Source organism: Oncorhynchus masou, chromosome 1 (genome assembly GCF_036934945.1).
Source record: "Oncorhynchus masou masou isolate Uvic2021 chromosome 1, UVic_Omas_1.1, whole genome shotgun sequence".
In the NCBI taxonomy this organism is placed as follows: Eukaryota; Metazoa; Chordata; class Actinopteri; order Salmoniformes; family Salmonidae; genus Oncorhynchus; species Oncorhynchus masou.
Genome location: NC_088212.1, coordinates 9,923,535 through 9,947,716, shown reverse-complemented (window position 1 = coordinate 9,947,716; position 24,182 = coordinate 9,923,535). Strand labels below are relative to the sequence as shown.

Below are 24,182 nucleotides of genomic sequence, written 5' to 3'. Positions count from 1 at the left end.
TGCTGTGTGTATTTAGTGGCAAAGGCGGGTAAAGGAAAAGCATGGCTGTGCGTCTCACCCCAGGGTTTCTCTCATCTTCTTCACTCTCATCATCCTCATCATACTCTACTGGTGCAAGATGCCCGTGTCCGGCCCCTCCAAGCAGTGCGTTTATGGCTTTGTTCCGGATGTTGGCGCTGGCCTGGGCCGCCTCGCCCTCCTCGTCCTCCTCGTCTGGGTCCAAGTGTTCCATCAGGGTTTTGAACTAGTGGGACAAGAGAGGCAGAGGATTATCGGGTCACATTCCATGTGCACGGTTTTTTGTAACATCCATCCACATTTTCTTCCAGTTCATAAATTCATGCTACAAAAGTAGTGAAGACTTGAAAATGTTGAAAAGGGACCTGAAAATGACTAGCTAGAAAGTAGAGGCAGTATAACTCTGTCCGTGTTTGGGACATGCAGGTGGTGCCAAAGCCTAACACTCACATCCAGGTACTGCTTGACTATCCTCGTCTTGATATCGTGAGTGAACACCACGTTGGCCCAGTTGTTGGACAGGAAGTCGATGGTCTGTCGGGGCTTGAAGTGGATGTTTGTCTTTCTGTTCACCGCCTTGTCGTACACTTTGGCTGACTCAGTCGGCGAGTACTTCTGGATTTTGCTGCAGACAAGGAGAAAGTGAGTGAGTTGTCCATTGTGCATTAATTATCTGAAGTCCATAGCCACATCAAACCAATCAAATGAGTGATCAAGGGGAGTTCAAAGGCGGTTTGTCATAGACAGACAATCAATTCATTTTTTAAAGAGATTTTGCCCTCATAGATTGAGTATTTGAACCTGGATTCAAGCTTTTATGCTTTAGCCTAACAGGAGTATTTGAAAGGATTTAGAATAGTATTTGAACCCACGTCTGCCTGTAAACCTTAGTAGGGATGTCATGTGTGAGGCACCTGTAATTGGTATTATATGTCACGTTATATACACACCTGTCTGAGAAGCTGTAAAGGTTCTTGAGGTGCTGTTTGAGCACGAGGAGCAGCAGGATGCCCTGCGAGGCGTTGGCAAAGTCCAGGAGCGACGTGGCGTTCTCAGGCAGTCGCCGCATCACCCGGTCCACATCTTCCACGTCCAGGTCTTCCAGGTCTAAATCCGACTCAGAGCTGGGTTCCTCCACAGCCACCGGCCTCTTGGACTTCTTAGGCCGCCGCACCACCTCATCGTCATCATCAGGGTTGGAGTTTTCATCGCTCCTGGGGGAGTCACAGATCTCCTTGTCCTCGTCCTCCTCCCCGCCAGAGCCGTTCTTTGACTGGCGCTCCTTTCTAACTTTAGGCTCGCGGCGCCGCGGCTCCTTCAACAGAGACTGGGGAGAGAATGAGAGCGGGGAATCTGTCAGCAAATTGTCTATTTGTGTGAATTCTAAAATGGGTACTGTGTGTGTGTGTGTGTGTGTGTCTCTTCACAAGTATATTTGATCATGTTAAGATAGGCTGGACACATTACATTTTTAAATGTTTTTTTCTGATAACTAGTTAATTGCATCTGCCATGGAGCCCAGTTCCATAATATTACCATATGTCACAGCTGCCTGCCGTAGTTTAAGTAATCACAAAAAAACAGGTCTTATTTTAGGGCATTTTTCACCCTGCCAGCTCCCATTAGTTCTATTGAGCAGCGTGGCACCAACTTGCCTTCCAAACATTCTATTTCCAGCTTATTGTTCTACATCACAATGCCTGCTTTGCTATTGTTGGAATTGAGACCTGCCCACGTTGTTTGTGGTTAAAATGTAAACAATGAAAAAACTACTCATGGAACTCTGAGGTTGTCCCATTGTTTCCTATAGGGAAATATAGGCATGTTTGTATTTTGCCAAATATCTCGCAATGTGTATAGATTTTAAAAAACAAACATTTGATAGCATTTTAAATCATGAGAATCTCCTCTTTCTAATTATGTAAGGCTGGGAAGTGTATTCCGTTGTCATCAAACGCTAGCCCCGAAAAACCTTTTGCCCTTGGAACGCTGAGCTCCTCCCATTGTTTTCCTATGGAGAGGCATGCTGGTATAGTTCACCAAATATCTCACAATGTGTATATTCGATTTTTTTCAAGTCAGAAACCATTTTTAATAATGATAATCTCCTCTTTCTAATTATGTAAGGCTGGGCAGTGTATTCTGTTGTCATCAAACGCTAGACCAGAAACAAATCAGAAGTTGCCATTTTTTCCCTACTTCCTCGTTATGCAGACATAAGCACACTTGACACCATCGAGGTGAGGAAGTTAACTTTCTACACAAGTTATTTTTCAGTTTTGTCCTAAGAACAGATTTTAGTGGTAAAATAAAAAGGGATACATTTTTTGGTGCCATTTAGATGAAATGGAATTTTAAGCATCACTCCAGTTAAAACAGGCTCTGCCAACGTTCAATTCCATTCATTTGCTATGGGCTCGCGCTAGTGTTCCAGCTTAGCCAACGTTCCATTCCATTCATTTGCTATGGGCTCCAGCTTAGCCAACGTTCCATTCCATTCATTTGTGTTCCAGCTTAGCCAACGTTCCATTCCATTCATTTGCTATGGGCTCGCGCTAGTGTTCCAGCTTAGCCAACGTTCCATTCCATTCATTTGCTATGGGCTCGCGCTAGTGTTCCAGCTTAGCCAACGTTCCATTCCATTCATTTGCTATGGGCTCGCGCTAGTGTTCCAGCTTAGCCAACGTTCCATTCCATTCATTTGCTATGGGCTCGCGCTAGTGTTCCAGCTTAGCCAACGTTCCATTCCATTCATTTGCTATGGGCTCGTTCCAGCTAGTGTTCCAGTGTTCCAGCTTAGCCAACGTTCCATTCCATTCATTTGCTATGGGCTCGCGCTAGTGTTCCAGCTTAGCCAACGTTCCGTTCCATTCATTTGCTATGGGCTCGCTAGTGTTCCAGCTTAGCCAACGTTCCATTCCATTCATTTGCTATGGGCTCGCGCTAGTGTTCCAGCTTAGCCAACGTTCCATTCCATTCATTTGCCAAGTGTTCCAGCTTAGCCAACGTTCCATTCCATTCATTTGCTTCCATTCATTTGCTATGGGCTCGCGCTAGTGTTCCAGCTTAGCCAACGTTCCGTTCCATTCATTTGCTATGGGCTCGCGCTAGTGTTCCAGCTTAGCCAACGTTCCATTCCATTCATTTGCTATGGGCTCGCGCTAGTGTTCCAGCTTCCAGTGTTCCAGCTTAGCCAACGTTCCGTTCCATTCATTTGCTATGGGCTCGCGCTAGTGTTCCAGCTTAGCCAACGTTCCGTTCCATTCATTTGCTATGGGCTCGCGCTAGTGTTCCAGCTTCCAGCCAACGGGCTCGCGCTAGTGTTCCGCCAACGTCCATTCATTTTTGCTATGGGCTCGCTAGTGTTCCAGCTTAGCCAACGTTCCATTCCATTCATTTGCTATGGGCTCGCTAGTGTTCCAGCTTAGCCAACGTTCCATTCCATTCATTTGCTATGGGCTCGCGCTAGTGTTCCAGCTTAGCCAACGTTCCATTCCATTCATTTGCTATGGGCTCGCGCTAGTGTTCCAGCTTAGCCAACGTTCCATTCCATTCATTTGCTATGGGCTCGCCAGCTAGTGTTCCAGCTTAGCCAACGTTCCATTCCATTCATTTGCTATGGGCTCGCTAGTGTTCCAGCTAGTGTTCCAGCTTAGCCAACGTTCCATTCCATTCATTTGCTATGGGCTCGCGCTAGTGTTCCAGCTTAGCCAACATTCCATTCCATTCATTTGCTATGGGCTCGCGCTAGTGTTTCAGCTTAGCCAACGTTCCATTCCATTCATTTGCTATGGGCTCGCGCTAGTGTTGTTCAGCTTAGCCAACGTTCCATTCCATTCATTTGCTATGGGCTCGCGCCAGCTAGTGTTTCCAGCTTAGCCAACGTTCCATTCCATTCATTTGCTATGGGCTCGCGCTAGTGTTCCAGTTTCAGCCATTCCATTCATTTGCCAAGTGTTCCAGTTCCATTCCATTCATTTGCTATGGGCTCGCGCTAGGGCTCGCGCTAGTGTTTCAGCTTAGCCAACGTTCCATTCCATTCATTTGCTATGGGCTCGCGCTAGTGTTCCAGCTTAGCCAACGTTCCATTCCATTCATTTGCTATGGGCTCGCGCTAGTGTTCCAGCTTAGCCAACGTTCCATTCCATTCATTTGCTATGGGCTCGCGCTAGTGTTCCAGCTTAGCCAACATTCTTTTGACATTTTCAGCCTTGGGTGAATTTTGACTCATTCTACTGCCCAGCCTAGTTAAGAGTACAATGTTTGTGTGTGTGTGCGTGCTCCTGACCTCTTTGAAGGTCTGCAGCAGGTTGCTGCCGGACACAGACAGTGTGATGTCTATGTGGTGCATAATGAAGAGGGGCTCCTCCTGGCTCTGGTAGGGGAAACAGGCCAGGTTGTCGGCTATGAACAGCAGCATGTTCACTTCAGTCTTCTGTAGAGGCACAAGAGACACAAGCCATCAGTCAAACACGCACATTCATACACACGCACATACCAACAACACACTGTCACACTCATATGCTGCCGCTACTCTTTCCTTTAATCCTACTCTTATCTATCCTGATGCCTAGTCACTTTACCCTGCCTTCATGTACATATCTACCTCTAATACCTTATTATTATCTATCCTGATGTCTAGTCACTTTACCCAGCCTTCATGTACATATCTACCTCAAATACCTTATTATTATCTATCCTGATGCCTAGTCACTTTACCCTGCCTTCATGTACATATTATCTATCCTGATGTCTAGTCAAATGCCCATGTATATAGCTCCACATTGATCTGGTCAGTCCCTGCCTTCATGTACATATCTCCACATTGATCTGGTAGTCCCTGTATATATAGCTCCACATTGATCTGGTAGTCCCTGTATATATAGGTCCACATTGATCTGATGTAGTCCCTGCCTTCATGTATATAGGTCCACATTGATCTGGTAGTCCCTGATATATAGGTCACATTGATCTGCCTTCATGTAGTCCCTGTATATATAGCTCCACATTGATCTGGTAGTCCCTGTATATGCCCTGTATAGCTCCACATTGATCTGGTAGTCCCTGTATATAGCTCCACATTGATCTGGTAGTCCCTGTATATATAGGTCCACATTGATCTGGTAGTCCCTGTATATATAGGTCCACATTGATCTGGTAGTCCCTGTATATATAGGTCCACATTGATCTGGTAGTCCCTGTATATATAGGTCCACATTGATCTGGTAGTCCCTGTATATATAGGTCCACATTGATCCGGTAGTCCCTGTATATATAGGTCCACATTGATCTGGTAGTCCCTGTATATAGCTCCACATTGATCTGGTAGTCCCTGTATATATAGGTCCACATTGATCTGGTAGTCCCTGTATATATAGGTCCACATTGATCTGGTAGTCCCTGTATATATAGGTCCACATTGATCTGGTAGTCCCTGTATATATAGGTCCACATTGATCTGGTAGTCCCTGTATATAGCTCCACATTGATCTGGTAGTCCCTGTATATAGCTCCACATTGATCTGGTAGTCCCTGTATGACGCTCCACATTGATCTGGTAGTCCCTGTATGACGCTCCATTCTTGTGCATTTTATTCTTCGTGTTCCTATTTTAATTCAAATCTAACTCGGCATCGTTGGTTAAGGGCTTGTAAGCAAGAATTTCTCTGTAATGTCTACACCCATTGTATTCTGCACGTGACAAATAACATTCGACTTAAAACAACAGTAAGTTCCCTGAACCTTTATTTACACAGGAAGCCTATCAAGAAAGGAGACCTGGCCAAGAGGCCAACGCCGTAAGAAAACAACAAATCTAACTAGCAAGCAAATAGTGGATTGATAAAGAGGTGGGGTTTGGATGAGGAGACTCACGGAGCTGTCGTCAAACAGGTTGAGCAGGGAGATGAGGAAGGCTCGCCGGTGCTGCCGGTTCCCTCGGACCATGGAGAAGAGGTGGGCGCAGAGGGCCGAGGTGGTCTCGTCATGCCGGAAGCCTCGGATGACGCTCTTGCGGGATGCCATGATGGCCTGCTGCACCTGGTAGGACATCTTCATCCCAGCCACTGCCTTCATCTGTAGAGGGGAGGCGCGTCGTCAGCTAAAGCTGATAACACCAGGCCCAAATGGCACCTTATCCCCTATATAGTGCACAACTTTAAACCAAGGACAATAGGGCTCTTGGTCAAAAGTCGTGCACTATATAGGGAGCCATTTATGACGCGTCCTTTGGTCACCCGGGGAGGGGTTCAAGACACGGCGTTAACCACCTTCGAACTGTATGGGGGGGGGGAGTTTGAGGATAAATGGTTAAACGTTTGAGGTGTGCTACCAGTTAGAGTATGGACTCACGTGAATGAATCCCGTGTATTTCTTGTCGATCTCCACCAACTGCTGGTCCGCTTTGTTTCTCATACTGGGCTCGGGGTCCGTTCCCATGGCGATGAGATACGGTACACACTGGAGAAAAGACACTGGTCTGAGTGGAAAACATCCTAACAGGGGTCTGAGGGAAAAACATCCTAACACAGAGGGTCCTCTTTATATTCGAGAAGAAAAAAAAACCTCCTCTTTAATTTTTAAACATTTTTTTATTGTGATCGCCTTTAGTAAACAAAGCACCAGCTTGATTTTGTTTAATTTGAGGGACCTTGGAGCATGTTGTTTTGAACCTAATTTCCTGAAATTCTACGTAGGCTATTTGACGATAATAGATAAGGGAAATAAAGACCCGAGTTCCCCAAATATTATTTAGCGAACAAATGTTTTATGATAATTTATATGAACCCTCAATTTAATTATACATAATATTTTACAGAAAGTGATTCAATCAATTGCTAGCGAGTCACACATTGTATGAAATTACTTCCCAAGCAAAGTCCAATTTCGTTGACTCCTCGACTTTAGGTCATAAGCTCAGCTTCTGAATGTCAGAGAGAAACCAAATGTTATTCCCATGTGTATCAGACTCGAGTCTTCCTCTGTCATTGCTGACTTATGCGTAGTTTTAGATCGGTATAAATAATTGCGAATTGTATAAAACGTGTTTTTCAAAAAACATCCTAGCACAGGGGTAGTCAACCGTGTCTGCGGATCCCTAGGTACTGCAAGAGGTCAGAGAAAAATATATACAAAAACTTCATTTAAAAAGAAAACGTTTTGTTTTTTTAGGAATATCGCTTGCAACAGAATAAACAAAGTTTGAATTACATATCTACAGCAGAAAATAGGATATACTATTTCTAAATGTCAACTTAAACTAATATTGAGCAGATTACACTGAAAAAGCACCCGTGAATAGGCTACCCGTGCCGCTGGCTATTGGTTAAGCTTTCTTGACATGGACATACAGTATGGCCTTTGTTTAACAAGCCAAACAGCTGCTCTTAGCAGTTGCTGTTAAAGTTAACTTACTGGCTAATAATACACTTCCTCTTCCAATTATCTACCAAATCTTTTCATTTTAAAATATGTTGATTGCTTCTCCTTGCCATCATCAAAAAGTTTAGCTAGCGTATGATGGAGTCCCTGGGACGCCGGTTTGCCTGGGAGGGGGTCCCTGGGACGCCAGTTTGCCTGGGAGGGGGTCCCTGGGACGCCAGTTTGCCTGGGAGGGGGTCCCTGGGACGCCAGTTTGCCTGGGAGTGGGTCCCTGGGACGCCAGTTTGCCTGGGAGGGGGTCCCTGGGACGCCAGTTTGCCTGGGAGGGGTCCCTGGGACGCCAGTTTGCCTGGGAGGGGGTCCCTGGGAGGGGTCCCTGGGACGCCAGTTTGCCTGGGAGTGGGTCCCTGGGACGCCAGTTTGCCTGGGAGGGGGTCCCTGGGACGCCAGTTTGCCTGGGAGGGGGTCCCTGGGACGCCAGTTTGCCTGGGAGGGGGTCCCCGGGCAAGAAAAGGTTTCAGACCCCCTGTGCTAACACACACTGGTACGAGGAAAACATCCTATGGAATGGGCACTTCATTCCAATATTCTCCCAGTAAAGAGTGTCACAGACAGGGTTATAGACTGCCAAAAAGCCTCATTTTCCCCCCAAACAAGCATTGTTTACCTGCACGGGGTGGATGAGGCCCTGGTTGAGGGTGAGTGCGATGACGTTGAGGGCAAAGTGGCGCACGCTGGACTGGGTGTGGAAGAAGGCTTCCAGCACCTGCTTGAGGTACAGCTGCATGATGGAACTGCTCATGCCCGATGAGATATCCCCCATCTCCTTCAGGTCCTCCTGCTTGGACAGCTTCTTCCCTGCATGACGAGACACAGACAGAGTCACCAACGGCTGAAGACAGAGCAGCACACATGATTAAGAGAAGACTGCTACCAAACCGTTAAGGCTCAGTTTGACACGTACGGCATAGGATTGGGAATATTTGTTTGTCACGTTAAAAGGGGCAATCTGAAAAAACATTTTGATCTCATGTATGGTTGAGTCCTTGCTTCCATAACTCCGCCTATGAATTTGAGTGGTTATATTTATCCAGCCCCATCCCTAAACTGTTTTCCGAAACAGTGGCAGGGTGTCTGTTGTTGTTTGAACAGATAAAGCTATGCAAAAGCTTTGAGCCTGTAAGAGGGTGTGCGAGTGGGTTGGTTTGGCTTCGGAGCAGGCGGTGGTTACTCACACTGCTGGTCAGCCTCCTGCATGCGCGAGTCCTCCTCCTGCAGATAGGTCTGCAGGTTCTTCAACACCTGGATCTTCAAGTTGACCGAGGTGCTCCTGTCGGCCAGGATTCCGTTGTACAGGGTCTTCACCTCCGGGGAAAACATCTGGCTAGGGTGCATGATCACCAGGAAGCCTGTGATGGAGCACAGGATGGAAGACCACGGGTGAATTCATTAGTTCAAAACATTTTTGCAACAAAAAAGAAAAAAAGCAGTTCTTATTGAACAACTTCAGGTAGGGTCCATCCCCATTTCATGCCGTTTGCTTTCTAATGAATATAGCCCTGGAATTCATAGCGACCCAGAACAAAAACGCAGGACTGCGTTCAGAAAGGCACAACGTTGTAGAATGTTCAAATAGACATAGATAGACATGTTAGTTTGGCATAATGTAACATAATATTCAAAGAATATTATGTAGAATAAGGAATCAACTCAGCTCTACTCATAACATTCTACAAAGTTGGCCTAGTGAATGTTGGCCCCAGTCCAACTTTAGAAGAGGTGAGGAGGAATCAGAAGGTGAACCCAGCAGGCCAGCGTGATATTTTACCTAAGCCGATGATAGCCTTGGTCTTCACCTCCTCGTCCTCATGTTTGGTAAAGTAGAGCAGCAGCTCCAGCACCTTCTCTTTGATTACCACCTGGACAGAACAGCCCGAGGGAGAAGAAGAGATTATGATTGATGTACCAGGTTGGAAGCCCAGGTTAGAAGCCCAGGTTGGAAGCCCAGGTTGGAAGCCCAGGTTGGAAGCCCAGGTTGGAAGCCCAGGTTGGAAGCCCAGGTTGGAAGCAAGGTTGAAAGCTTAAAAAAGTGACTTCTTATTCCCAGTTATTTTACATACATCCATATGACTGGAGTTCGGTTTGAATTATAAAGGAGTCCTTTACCTTGGTGACGCCCTTGAACTCCTCCATGTCAAACTCAAAGTGTCGACACAAGGCTCCCACGGTGAAGAGGGAGCGCAGGAGGGCCGGCTTGTTGGCAGCCAGAGCTGTACTGTTGGGATCTTCCTGGTGCTGCGTCTTCAGCTTGGTCAGAGCACCTTCGAAAACCACAACACGGCTGGGTTATACTAGATATTCTCGAGATGGAATTGAAACACAGTGTATCCACAACGCGTGTGGCTGAATTGTCAAATCAATCAAATTCAAAAACACCTGTGTGTTGTTGTGTGTCAGTCATAACAGACAGAGCCTGAACACACCAGGAGTAAGCTGAGGAGATGGTGTGTGTGTGTGAACTCACCGTAGTATCTGTTAAAGCAAGACCACACAAACTTATAGTTGTGGGTCACCTTGTTGACCACGGCGCCGAGGCAGCTGACACAGTGTTGGACAACCTGGCAGAGGCCAGAAGGAGGAGGGGGAATATGTTCAGTTGTTTAGCAACAACAACACTACCATCTAGCCTAGTAAAAAGCACAAGCTCATTTTAAATGTGCAGGGCATGCGATCCAACATTCAAGTAATTTCCTCAAAATTCCCGGTTGGGGATGAAGCAGGCAAATCAAGAAATTGTTCAACCAATATTTCTGGAAAAGCTAGGAATTCTGGGAAAGTTCCTGGAGTTTTGCAACCCGATATATCCAGAACACTTGGACTCTACGCACCGTCATGCCGTATTTGATGATGAGTTTCATGAGGTCTTCCTCTATGGTGGTGAGGAAGGTCTCAGAGGGGTGCTCCAACAGAGGGATCACCAGCTCCAGGATCTTGGCCACGTTACAGATCACCATGAAGTCGCTGGCGTTCTGCACCACAACACAGCATTAATACTCAGGTTTCCATACAATCTTTATATGAACATAAAGTACACGACAGGCCTGATGGAAACAAATTTGAACGGTAAACTTTCCAAATGTCGACAAAACAAAACATACTAGACAAGGCGGGATCTTCGTGTCAGTAAAATTAATTATGCGAGAAATGTCAGTGGAAACGCCTTTATGTGCAAATATTGATACAATAACCATCATATCAAAGTGAAACTTGGGAGTCACGCGATTATATGTTGTGTGGTCCTCCCACTACGACTCAGGAAAACATGCAGTTTAATAAACTACAGATGAAATGAGTTCTGATGAACTTCACAGGGTGGTGAAAGATGAGCTTGATGCTCCGTTCAATAAATAGCTAGGGTCTTGTTCTGGTTAAAATAATCTTGCTCATCATGTAGGCTATACCTGCACTGTATCTGCACGCAGTTTGCGAGAGAGAAGGTGCCAATACCACAGTGGGCACATTCACTATTTAACGCAAAACGTTTAGTGACAAAACCATCAGTGGAGTTGAAAATGTTATCGAAACCCATTTAACTTGTGTATTTTTTATTTAAAATCGGTACGTGGGAATTTAACCGCAGGTTATTTTGATGTGCCCTACATCATCGCACAACATCTCTGGTGGGGGAATTAGCACATTATTTTTATGCAGATTTTTGAATATATTCATGGAAATGTGTGGCCAACTGGATGGAAACCTAGCTTGTGATGCAATCACAACACTGGAGGTGACTTTCTTCACACTGTGGTCTGAAATGTGCATTTTACAATAAACACCACAGAGCCATCCAAACATTTCAACCAGTACCATTATGTTCTCTCTCATTATGTGGAATTGTTCGATAGTATATACTGTATGTAAATGACTTGTTCATTATTTTGTATATATATATAGTCTGTATAGACCTATTCTACCTCTCAAGTGGTGCAGCGGTCTAAGGCATCTCAGTGCTAGAGGCGTCACTACAGACCCCGATTCGATTCCAGGCTGTATCACAACCGGCCGTGATTGGGAGTCCCATAGGGCGGCGCACAATTGGCCCAGTGTCGTCTGGGTTAGGGTTTGGCCGGGGTAGGCCGTCATTGTAAATAAGAATTTGTTCTTAACTGACTTGCCAAGTTAAATAAAATAAAATGTTGAGGTCAGCACCATTTTACCAGGTCAAATTCTTGGTACATGCAAATGTATAAATAAAGGCGATCCTGATTTGATAGGTTTTGCAACTTTTTTTTTTGGTGGGGGGGGGGGGGGGCTCTTTGGGATAATCTCACATTGCACTTGGTGGTCAGGTAGGGTTGCATGGTCATGGCGTGTTTGACGATGAGCTGAGCCCGGATCTTGCTGAACAGGAAGAGAGTGGTGATGCAGGACACCAGACGGGTGGAGTTCACCCCTTTACTTTCTGAAAGGGGACAAGAATCACGTTACATTAAAGAAATCCACTCACGGGCCGCCAGTTTGAGAGCCCTGGGTTAAAGGGATAGTTCACTCAAAAACTAGATATTAGTATTTTGTTCATAATACAACCTCTCAAAAAGGGTGCATGTCAGAGGTCAATCACCCAAAAAAAAGTGTGCACGTCAGCAATCAAGTTCTCAAGATGGAGAGCACTTTCAGGACAAAGCAAAAACTGTGATGGGTTTTTTTGACGGATTTGTTTATGAGTGATTAGATAGTTTCTGTGATCTATCCCTTAAAAAAAAGTGTCCTCTGGAATTGGCGGGGGAAAACAAGTCAAAACAAAACTGAGGCAAGTTACCTGTAAGAGACTCCTCGTATTTGAGGATGTGCTCCACAAGATTGTCCACGAGCTGCACACAAGCCTTCTGGGCCGGTTTGTAGGCAGCGTCTTCCTCCACTTTCAACAGCTGACAGAGGAGAGAAGTGAGCAGAAAGACAAGGAGGTTTGTAGCCCCGACGGCACTCGAAGAGATGCATTCTGGTGAATACGACAAGGCAGCGGCACTCAGACAAAAAAAAAAAAAAACTTACATTTTGAAGGAGTTGCTCGAACCAATCGTAGCCTGTGTCTTTGCAAGCCGTGACCTGCAAAACACATTGAGCATGTTAACGATCGCACAATCCAAGATGCAGTCGGATGTAGGACAATAAATCAGAACATATGCAGAATGACTCGCATGTAGATAACACATGAAATGATTAGAGTTTAACTCGATGACAACAGCGTTGACGTGCACTCACCACGTCAGTTATGTTGAGAATCTTCCTGGTCATAGTGTCTTTGTCGTGGGCCGGGGTCGGGGTGAACCACAGCTTCTGGAATGTTTCGTTAACTAGTTTCTGTCGTAGAGACAAGTATCACAGTTGAGTCAATATTTCACACATGGAGACAATGAAGCTTCAAGTTCTTACAAGAGGTAAGTGTGTATATTATTGTCTCATTGACTTTTTATTTTTACGTGCACTGTTGGAGCATAAGAACTTCACTGTACCTCGATGCAGATATAAAATCGTAGGGTACAGTGACATTCTTATGCTGTGCATGTGATTAATAAACTCATCTAATCTACTGTGTAGACAGCTTCTTCTCAGAATACACAACTACTCAACTAGCGGACAATACAGCAGTTTAAAAAGGTCCATTATAGCGTTTTGTGTATGACTGATTCCAGATAGGAATGTTAGTTATAGAACTGTCATTCTCATTGAATGTAAGTCCGATAAGCGGTAGATCCATTCTATGCGCCATATTTCTATGCTTCCCCTCCGTAAGTCAATTTTTTTTATTATTTTTTAAACTTTTGTTTATGTACATCAGCTTCAAAACAGCTGAAGAAAAAACAATATTTTTTTGGTTATAGAAAATATACATATCCTGTGTAAAAAAAAAATATTTCACAGCAGTTTAGATGGTATAATGATTCTCTACACAACACACCATTGTTGTGTCACAAACTGAAATAAGACAAACGTGAAAATGTTTTATATATTTCTACACATTGCACCTTTAAGCCTAGAAACAATAGGGTCTGTAGTTTTTTTTTTTAATCCTGGTCAGGATCAACCTCTGGGCCCTAATGATAAGAGCAGTACCTTAATGCCTTCCTCGTCGTTGACCCGACGGATCATCCTCACACACATCTCTGTAATCTTGTTGAAGGTGGGCTGCTCCAGACAGATGTCTCTCAGGATCTTAATCACCCTCTTCCTCACGCTGATACCTGTGTCCTGAAGAAGAGATAGAGCATGCAGAAACTTACTTGACCGTCTCGTATCTCAAGTATACAACTTTAAAAAGTAAAAGGCTGTACATTTTAACTGAGCATCAGTGGTGGGTGCAATGCTTTTATTTAGCCAATAGGTGGCAGTGGAAGACAACAAAATGTGCATGAACATGAGGTGAACTATCCATAAAGTCTCAAACGGATTAACGGAATCCAGTTCAACACTCTTCAGCTGAGATTGCTTTTTCAAACACTTGGGGTGTGTGCGTTGCGATGCGTTGCTCGGGGCTCACCAGAATCCTCTCGATAAGCATGTCGTAGTACTGCTCAGTGAGCTGGGGTCGGCTCAGCACGAAGCGGCCCAGAAGCTCCACGGCTGCCTCGCGCACGCTGGTGGAGTTGTCCATCAGACGGCCATGCACTCCGCGCTGCATGTCCAACTGCACACACAGCCAGGGGAGAACAAGGTTAAAGGGAACACACCACAACAAAAATATGTATATATATTTTGTTCATTCCGTCCACTGTTAACGCACCATTTCATCCGTCAAGTTTTAAAAATAGAACACGTACAAAGCAAAAAAAAAAAAAACATATGATGTTGCTTTCACACTGCCACAGGACAAGACTGGTCATTATAGACTCATACCCTGGAAAGAATGCTAGGATCCACAGAAACCACCTCAGACAGACATTTCATGGCTTTTGTCCGGACAGCGATTGCACTCTCCCCCAGGACTCGCAAGATCTAGAGAGAGAGAAAGAGGGTAATGGAAAGAGAGAGAGAGAAGGGGTAATGGAAAGAGAGAGGGGGGGGTGTAATGGAAAGAGAGAGAGCGAAGAGAAAGAAAAAGGGAGATGGAGAAAGAGAGTGAGGGAAAAGCCATGGTGTTGCTCACTGCCTGGCAGGACAGAGCAACATAAAGAAGGAGAGCTGATCTGGTATCAGGTACGACCCTCTGTCCATACAATGGTATTCATTATGATCTAGAAGGTGAAACTGATGGAAACTAGATCTATACTCCAACTCTGAGAAGCATTTTGATTATTGTTCATTTAACAGCTTCAAATCAAACATTATTTAAAACCACAACACTATACAGTAAAAAAACACAAAATAAAGTAAATAAATGAACAGAAAGCAACAAAGCAGATGAATAAAAAGAACATGCTTGTGGGTTTCTTGCCTGGGTTAAGTAAATATCAAAGCTCTGGGCGAACGGCCTCATGGAGGCTAAGTAGCGGACGATGAGACAGGAGTCGTCGTAGTCCACCGTGTCAGAGTTCATTCTGCCAACACAGAACCGGTTGGGGAAAACACTTTTAGGATTTACATCAACCACTGGGGGCCATCTCCTTTTTTATTACACCTTTATTGAACCAGGGAGGCCAGTTGAGAACAAGTTCTCATTTACAACTGCGACCTGGCCAAGATAAAGCAAAGTGCTACACATAAAGTTACACACAAACATAGAGTTACACACAAACATAAAGTTACACATAAACATAGAGTTACACACAAACAGAGTTACACAAAAACATAGAGTTACACATAAACATAGAGTTACACAAGTCGCTCTGGATAAGAGCGTCTGCCAAATGACTTAAATGTAAATGTATATGTAAATAAACATAGAGTTACACACAAACATAGAGTTACACACAAACATAGTTACACACAAACATAGTTACACACAAACATAGTTACACACAAACATAGTTACACACAAACATAGTTACACACAAACATAGAGTTACACACAAACATAGAGTTACACACAAACAAACGTACAGGCAATAACACTAAATAAAATATTTTTCTATTTATGTACAGTGTGTGCAAATGTAGAAGAGTAGGGAGGTAAAGGCAATAAATAGGCCATAGAGGCAAAAATAATGACAATTATTAACACTGGAGTGATAGATGTGCAGATTACGATGTGCAAGTAGAGATACTGGGGTGTAAAAGAGCAAGAGGGTAAGCAATAGTATTTACAGACTGCTGATCCTTCACATCAGGCTATACAACAGCCTTGTTACGGAGATGGTTCAGCATCGGAATATAATTACATCCATAAATGAATAGATATTCTAGAAATATAATACATATATAATTACAATGACTAACACTATTCCACTGGGTGGTCTGACCTAGGGTTGTGCAGGAATACAGATGTTCATATCATAATGACCACCCTTCTCCCATGTTTGGATATTTACAAGTTTGTGAACGAGAGACATTGTGCAAATGAACACAAAACGTATGATGCATGTTTTTTTCTGATGGAACGGCAGAACAGGCGCTACGCTGAGATGACTAGACGATGAAACCACACAAAAACAGCCGGTCTCACCTGCTTCTACTTCCTCCTGTTGTATTTACAATCAAACACGTGACTGGCTCAACTGTTGTGATTGAACTACGGTAAGATTTACAATGTAAACAGGGTATGTGAGCGGAGCAGAGCTGGAGAGAGATTCCCAAAGGCCGGAGAGTCGGCATTCTCGTCCGCAGCGCTTGCTTCACAAAGCTTTTCTAAACTAAAATGTTTTGTTCATATTATCAATACTATTTTTAATTTTTTTTTTTACCTTTATTTAACCAGGCAAGTCAGTTAAGAACAAATTCTTATTTTCAATATCGGCCTAGGAACAGTGGGGTTAACTGCCTTGTTCAGGGGCAGAACGACAGATTTGTACCTTGTCGGCTCGGGGGTTTGAACTTGCAACCTTCCGGTTACTAGTCCAATGCTCTAACCACTAGGCTACCCTGCCGCCTCTACACTCTAACCACTAGGCTACCCTGCCGCCTCTACACTCTAACCACTAGGCTACCCTGCCACCTCTACACTCTAACCACTAGGCTACCCTGCCACCTCTACACTCTAACCACTAGGCTACCCTGCCACCTCTACACTCTAACCACTAGGCTACCCTGCCACCTCTACACTCTAACCACTAGGCTACCCTGCCACCTCTACACTCTAACCACTAGGCTACCCTGCCGCCCCTCATAACTGACTTTGGCCCAAAAGGCCTGGCATTTTCCCACGTTCAAGGAGCTTTCCGTTTTGATTGGGTTATTTTGCCTAAAAAAAAAAAAAACGGTTTAAAAAATTATTTAAAAAAAACTCTGCATCCCTGCCCAGCCTGGCAAGAGTGGTCCAAAGGGGGTTAATAATTCCCAGTGGCTCTGCAAGTGTGGAGAGGATGTTCTCCACTACTGGCCGGCTCTCCAGGCACCATCACTAGCCTGAAGACACAGACTGGCCAGACTCCTGCTTCTAAAGATGAATTCAGAGCCGATATGCATAATTTACTATAATGATTGACTACAACAAAATGTTTTAATGCAGCATGCTTTATGTCCCTGCCAGAATAGTGTGTCACTAGCAAATGCTTCACAATGTATTTCTTTGTATGTTATAGCCTTGAAATAATACAGCCTAAATCATTCAGGCTCCCTGTCTGGCTCCTGACCTATTTACAGTGTTTATATGCTGTTTAATATGACATGTAGCCTATTTGAAAGGATGTGCACTTCTTACATTAATCTTTTCATGTTGTTTATTCAAATACTTTTCATTCAAATCATATGGTTTGGTTTCAATACTTCTAAACCAAATGGTAGATCCAAGTAGTCACAACAATAGATGGATGTTGGTTAAATTGGGATTTTAATGAATGGAGTGAATATGGAGCAGAGGTTTATTTTCTTGTGAGCGTTGTTAGCAGAAGGGTTGGAAAGGATGTGGCACGCGATGACCGGGGTTTCCAACCACACAACTCAAATACTCTGAATGTAAGATAATGTGACAGGAGAACTGAAGAACGGGATCTGATTTATCTCCTAACATATTTCACTAGTTGACTGCAGGTTAACTTAAAAAGCAGCTACAAATAGTCAAATGTATTGAACTAGAAACCGTTTCAACGGTACTGATGGTAATACCTCGGGACAGACAGACACACAGACGTGCAGTACCTCAGGGTGGTGAAATGGGAGGGGACCGTCTTTATGATCTTGCGGAGGAACTTCTTGCGTGCCTCGGCCCGCTGCATGACCTCCCCAATGGTCTCGATGTCCTTGGCGTGGTGGCCAGGGCCGTCCGACGAGTCCTCTTCCCGGTCCCGTTTCTGGCTCTTCATGGTCTTCTCGGTCTCTATGGTGGTGTCGCGGAACCACTGCGCTATGTAGAACTTCCTGGCAAACTGGCAAAAGCAAAGTACACAGTTAGTAGAAGGAAATCTCTAATTAATATATTATTTGTTAAGCATCTATTCCTTCCCAAAAAATTCTCAAAGTTGATCAAAATAAAAATATTGAGCGTAGTGGTGTAACACAAACTGACCAATAGTGAAGGGTCGGTCTCTGTGTTCTCCTCCATGTAGTCCAGAAGGGCTTTCTGCAGTTGCTGGGTCTCGTCGTCACCTTGGGTCTGTGTGGGAAAAGGAAAAAAAATGTCAAATGTTCCAACCCTTTCTGCGCGTTTGTTCCCCCCGTGCCTCTGTCCCCGCCCCCACCATCCTAATTGGTTGGCAGCCTTCAAGTCGTGTCCACCTCTGAATGCAGGATCTGAGAAACAGCAGTCATGTTGTTCCCTACCTCTTTCAGGATGCGGTCAATGGATCGCTGGTCCATCTTGCTGGTGACGGCATCTTTGCGCAGGCGAGCGGCCACCGTGCCGAGATAGTCCAGGGAGGCAACCCTCAGGGTCATCTCCGTCTGCTTGTTACTGAACTGGTGCACCTGTGAGTGAGTGAGTGAGTGAGTGAGAGAGTGAGAGAGTGAGTGAGAGAGTGAGAGAGTGAGAGAGTGAGAGAGTGAGTGAGAGAGTGAGTGAGAGAGTGAGTGAGAGAGTGAGTGAGAGAGTGAGTGAGAGAGTGAGTGAGAGAGTGAGTGAGAGAGTGAGTGAGTGAGTGAGAGAGAGTGAGTGAGAGAGTAGGGTACAGAGAGGCAGGGAGGGAGAGAGAGAAGGGGGTGAGGAGCAGAAGGAGGAGAGAGAGGTGATGGGTGAGGCCCTCCACTCTGATGAGGTAGATGCACCAAGCAGAACAGTAGACGGTTGGACCAGTAGAGTAGTATTACTGCGTTTGTGGTTACTCTTTTGACAGGGAAAGTAGAGTGAATACTCCAAGACCAACCAATAGGATTCTGCCTAACGAATCCAGCAACATTGTACATATGGAATGATCTACGGTAGATGTAAAGTTATTGTTTTAAGCATCACTGTATTTCTGTTATTACGGTGCTATCACTTTTATTAGTGCGCCTGCGCAAAAAGTCTTGTTGTAGATGAACCTGGCCTGAGTGCAATGGCAACCATGGATAGTGTTAATGTGGTGGAGTTAACGTTGTTAAACTGGGAGCTCGTCGTTGTGTCATTTTGAATCGACTTTGTAGTTATTAACCATCCTCTGTGTACCAATGTGGCACCTCGCTTTGACGAGAAGAGGTTCTAAAAAAAAAAAAAGTTGGGAAAATTAACTTGGAAACCCGGACAAGAAAAGGCAAGTGGTATTGTGGTGGTGGTATTATCGCTCGAAGGAAGAGCGAGATGCAGCACTGGGAAAATCCGTTGAGGATTGGAACAAGGACGCCGGTACGTTAACTTCGATGAGGACACTGGATTCTGTGTGTCTTAAAAGAGAAAGACGGTGCATACGAGACATATTCAAACTTTTGACAGTGTTACTAAAGACATTTCGGTTGCGTTGACGGGCTACATAATTGATCTCGAACAGAGGTACAATAGGATGCTCATGTAAGTTAGGAGATGGTTCTCCCGGATGCAGTGTTAGCTTTCAAGTTGCTCGATACTGCATGTCTGGATGGTCGGGAGAAACAGTTGGCTTTGACTGCTTGTACTGTGCTGACTTTTGCGTCAATTTGGTCAGGCACTAAAAAAAATAATTTCTGTTGAACAAGACGTCTGTCGCACCGATCACAGATGGAATGTAAGTGAGTGACTCAGCATGACACTGAGCAGCAGAGAAAAGGCTCCAACAAGTCAAGTTCTCAAGACAACCAGACGAGGGCGCCATTGCCCGGCACAAATCCACTGGACAGATATGGACGGAGATCAAAATGTGCTATTTGTACTTACCGTTTGTGTTGAAGACTGTCCTCGTAAAAATGAACAAGTTAAACTAAGAGGAAAATGCAAACACAGAGATTGGTTTGATGTGTAATGTTACACTGCTCAATCTGCTTCTGATACTGAGATCTTTATAGTTGAATCGTTAGGATCAGCTGTGATTGATACTGCATGTACTGCACAGTTTGTGGTGCGAAATGGCTTGACAGCTATGTCAGTAAACTAAATACGAAAGACGTACAAAATATGATTGACACGCCAAGCAAAAGAGCTTTCAAATTTGGAGATGAGAGAATCGTCCATTCTACCAAGAGAGTCAAGATACCAGCAACAATGTGTCAGACTAAGAGTCCCATTGAAACAGATGTGGTCCCTACAGATATCCCTTTACTATTAAGTAGGGTTGCACATTTTGGGGAATATTCAGGAGTTGGAAACTTTCCGTGGGAATTAACGGAAATATATGCAAATTAATATTAATACCATTCAAATCTAAATCAAATTTTATTAGTCACAAGCACGGAATACATGCACCTTACAGTCCGCGACGTGGCTGGACTTCATTTTCTAATCCGTGATTGTCTGTTGACCCTGCCACATACGTCTGGTGTCTGAGCCGTTGAACTGGGACTCATCTTGGTGCCTATACCGACGTTTAGCCTGCTTGATTGCTTTGCGGAGGGAATAACTACACAGTTTGTATTCTTCTATACTCCCAGTCTTCTAGCCCTGGTTAAATGTGGTGGTTGCGGAGGGAATAACTACACTGCTTGTATTCTTCTATACTCCCAGTCTTCTAGCCCTGGTTAAATGTGGTGGTTGCGGAGGGAATAACTACATTCTTCTATACTCCCAGTCTTGTATTCTTCTATACTCCCAGTCTTCTAGCCCTGGTTAAATGCGGTGGTTTGCGGAGGGAATAACTACACTGCTTGTATTCTTCTATACTCCCAGTCTTCTAGCCCTGGTTAAATGCGGTGGTTTGCGGAGGGAATAACTACACTGCTTGTATTCTTCTATACTCCCAGTCTTCTAGCCCTGGTTAAATGTGGTGGTTTAAATGCGGTGGTTTGCGGAGCGGAGGGTTAAATGCGGTGGTTTGCGGAATAACTACACTGCTTGTATTCTTCTATACTCCCAGTCTTCTAGCCCTGGTTAAATGTGGTGGTGGTTTGCTTGTATTCTTCTATACTCCCAGTCTTCTAGCCCTGGTTAAATGCGGTGGTTGCAGAGGGAATAACTACACTGCTTGTATTCTTCCTCCCATCTTCTCCATGGTTAAATGGTTTCTGGTTGGGGCTCCCATCTCTCCATGGTTTCTGGTTGGGGGAGGTTTTAATAGTCACAGTGGGTGCAACATCTCCTATGCACTTCCTGATATCCCAATACGGTGAATTAGTTTTTATTTCCTGAAGTTACTCTGAACTTATCCCAGTCAGTGTGACCAAAACAATCTTGAATTGTGGATTCCGATTGTTCAGACCAGCGTTGATTCGTCCTTACCAGGGGTGCTTCCTGTTTGAGTTTCTGCCAATAGGAGGGGAGGAGCAAGATGGAATCGTGGTCCGATTTGACGAATGGAGGGCGGGGAAGGGTCTTATATGAATTCTGGAAGGTAGTATAGGAATGGTCGAGCGTTTTAGTAGGGCGAGAACAATCAATACGTTTTCCTCAAATTTGCTTTGTTAAAATCCCCAGCTACAATAAAATGCAGCCTCAGGATGTGTGGTTTCCAGTGTGCATAAAGTCCAGTGAAGATCTTTGAGGGCCGCTGTGGTATCGGGGGATATAAACCTCTGTGGCTACTATTGACAAATTCTCTCAGGTAGCTTGAGAAATACAAAATAAAAACTGTCACACAATCCATCTGTAATGGGTAACGTAAATAATACTTGAAACCTTTAAATACTTTGCTGATGTTTCATTTGTCTTTAAAGTGGAAGACGGTTAAGTTAATGTTTCACTATATTTGTTATTACGGTGCTTATTATTGGTGCGCCTGCCTCTCGTTGTAGGTGAACCTGGTCTGAGTGCAATGGCAACCATGTATTGCGCTACTACGGTGGAGTTAACCTCTCTAGGGTATGTGGGACGCTAGCATCCCATCTGGCCAACATCCGGTGAGGTTGTAGAGCGACAAATTCAATTACAGAAATGCTCATTATAAAAATTCAGAAAACAAAACATATTTTACATAGGTTTAAAGATTAACTTCTTGTTAAACCAACCACAGTGAAAATATTTATAAAAATGCTTTTCGGCGAAAGCATACCTAGCCCAGAACATACCTAGCCCAGAACATAGCCCAGTTGACAAATTATTACAAACAGTAACCAGCCAAGCAGAAGCGTTACAAAACTCAGAAATAGAGATAAAATTAATCCCTTACCTTTGATGATCTTCATATGGTGGCAATCAGAAGACATTCATTTACTCAATAAATGTTCCTTTTGTTCGATGAAGTCTCTTTATATCCAAAAACCTCCATTTTGTTAGCGCGTTTTCTTCAGTAATCCACAGGCTCAAACTCAGTCAAAACAATCAGACAAAAAATCCAAATTGTATCCGTAAAATTCAAAGAAACATGTCTAACGATGTTTATATTCAATCCTCAGGTTGATTTTTTAGCCTAAATGAGCTATAATATTTCGACCGGACAATAACGTTGTCAATATAAAAGGTAAACAAGAAATGCACATGCGCCTGAAAAAAACTGTCACATTAGGGTCCCCTCGTTCAGACTGGTCTTACTCCCCCATTTATAAGAATACAAGCCTGAAACGATTTCTAAAGACTGTTGACATCTAGTGGAAGGCATAGGAACTGCAAATGGAGTCCTAAGTCAATGGATACTGTAATAGCATTGAATAGAAAACTACAAACCAAAAATAAACCACTTCCTGAATGGATTTTTCTCAGGTGTTCGCCTGCTAAAGCAGTTCTGTTATACAGACACTATTGAACAGTTTTGGATACTTGTTAAGTGTTTTCTATTCCAAATCTACCAGTTATATGCATATCATATCTTCTGGGCCCGAGTAGCAGGCCGTTTAATTTGGGCATGCTTTTCATCCAAAATTCCGAATGCTGCCCCCTACCCTAGAGAGGTTAACGTTGTTCAACTGGAACCTTGTCGTTGTGTCATTTTGAGTTAACAGTACACAGGCAGCCAGTCAGGACTTACCAGCAGTCTGCCTAACAGGCTCAACAGTAGCTCGGCAGCGGGCCACTCTGGCTTGTTGACCGTGGAGAGCAGGTCCTGGACAAAGTTCTCAAACAGAGGCCTGTAGTCCTCCTCGCTCCCCTGCTTACTGCCACACCTGGCCATGACAAAACACAGAAAGAGAAAGAAGAGGGAGAGAGGCTATTAGGTGGACATTACACTAACCTCAGCCGATGGGAGGGAGAGAGAGGATGTTAAGTGGACATTGCACTAAACACAGCCGATGGGGTCATGAGGAGATACAAACAAACAAAGCGAGACAAACTATCTGGAGATGAAAGACAATCTTACTTTTTGAGGAACACCGAGAGGAAGTTCTGGGCTGTCCTCATGGCCGTCTCGTAGTTGTTGGTGATCAGCAAGTCCTGATCTACCTAGAACAAATCAAACATTTACAGAAGATTGTTAAAATAAGGATGCTCTTCACTAGGAAACTCAGTTTTGAGAATCTCAGTTTCAAAAATATATGTGATATATAGTGTTGGAGAGGGTACAGTCGTGGCCAAAAGTTTTGAAAATGACACAAATACTAATTTCCACAAAGTTTGCTGCTTCAGTGTCTTTAGATATTTTTGTCAGATGTTATTATGGAATGCGGAAGTATAATTACAAGCATTTCATAAGTATCAAAGGATTTTATTGATGATGATGCAAAGAGTGCAATGTTGACCCTTCTTTTTCAAGACCTCTGCAATCCGCCCTGGCATGCTGTCAATTAACTTCTGGGCCACATCCTGACTGATGGCAGCCCATTGTTGCATAATCAATGCTTGGAGTTTGTCAGAATGGGTTGTTGTTTGTCCACCCGCCTCTTGAGGATTGACAACAAGTTCTCAATGGGATTAAGGTCTGGGGAGTTTCCTGGCCATGGACCCAAAATATCGATGTTCTGTTATCTGAGCCACTTAGTTATCACTTTTGCCTTTTGGCAAGGTGCTCCATCATGCTGGAAAAGGCATTGTTCATCACCAAACTGTTCCTGGATGGTTGGGAGAAGTTGCTCTCGGAGAATGTGTTGGTACCATTCTTTATTCATGGCATTATTCTTATGCAAAATTGTGAGTGAGCCCACTCCCTTGGCTGAGAAGCAACCCCACACATGAATGGTATCAGAATGCTTTATTGTTGGCATGACACAGGACTGATGGTAGCGCTCACCTTGTCTTCTCCGAACAAGCTTTTTTCCGATGCCCCAAACAATCGGAAAGGGGATTCATC

At 44.2% G+C, this 24,182-nt stretch overlaps 1 protein-coding gene across 1 annotated transcript in view; it reads right to left on the bottom strand.

Annotated features, from left to right (window-relative positions):
• nipbla (NIPBL cohesin loading factor a) overlaps positions 1–24,182 on the bottom strand; it is a 43,833-nt gene that overhangs the window by 2,321 nt on the left and 17,330 nt on the right. Inside the window, exons 23-47 of the mRNA XM_064936908.1 lie at positions 23,256–23,338; positions 22,926–23,061; positions 18,250–18,393; positions 17,996–18,082; positions 17,629–17,855; positions 14,831–14,933; positions 14,293–14,391; positions 13,937–14,083; positions 13,513–13,647; positions 12,661–12,759; positions 12,451–12,504; positions 12,218–12,326; positions 11,730–11,860; positions 10,287–10,427; positions 9,923–10,016; positions 9,565–9,719; positions 9,227–9,317; positions 8,634–8,807; positions 8,066–8,256; positions 6,370–6,477; positions 5,893–6,093; positions 4,307–4,453; positions 969–1,345; positions 469–643; positions 59–244 (exon numbers count right to left, since the gene is read on the bottom strand). Of these exons, the coding sequence (XP_064792980.1) occupies positions 59–244; positions 469–643; positions 969–1,345; positions 4,307–4,453; positions 5,893–6,093; positions 6,370–6,477; positions 8,066–8,256; positions 8,634–8,807; positions 9,227–9,317; positions 9,565–9,719; positions 9,923–10,016; positions 10,287–10,427; positions 11,730–11,860; positions 12,218–12,326; positions 12,451–12,504; positions 12,661–12,759; positions 13,513–13,647; positions 13,937–14,083; positions 14,293–14,391; positions 14,831–14,933; positions 17,629–17,855; positions 17,996–18,082; positions 18,250–18,393; positions 22,926–23,061; positions 23,256–23,338 (3,594 nt within the window). The remainder of the gene's footprint in view (positions 1–58; positions 245–468; positions 644–968; positions 1,346–4,306; positions 4,454–5,892; positions 6,094–6,369; positions 6,478–8,065; positions 8,257–8,633; positions 8,808–9,226; positions 9,318–9,564; positions 9,720–9,922; positions 10,017–10,286; positions 10,428–11,729; positions 11,861–12,217; positions 12,327–12,450; positions 12,505–12,660; positions 12,760–13,512; positions 13,648–13,936; positions 14,084–14,292; positions 14,392–14,830; positions 14,934–17,628; positions 17,856–17,995; positions 18,083–18,249; positions 18,394–22,925; positions 23,062–23,255; positions 23,339–24,182) is intronic.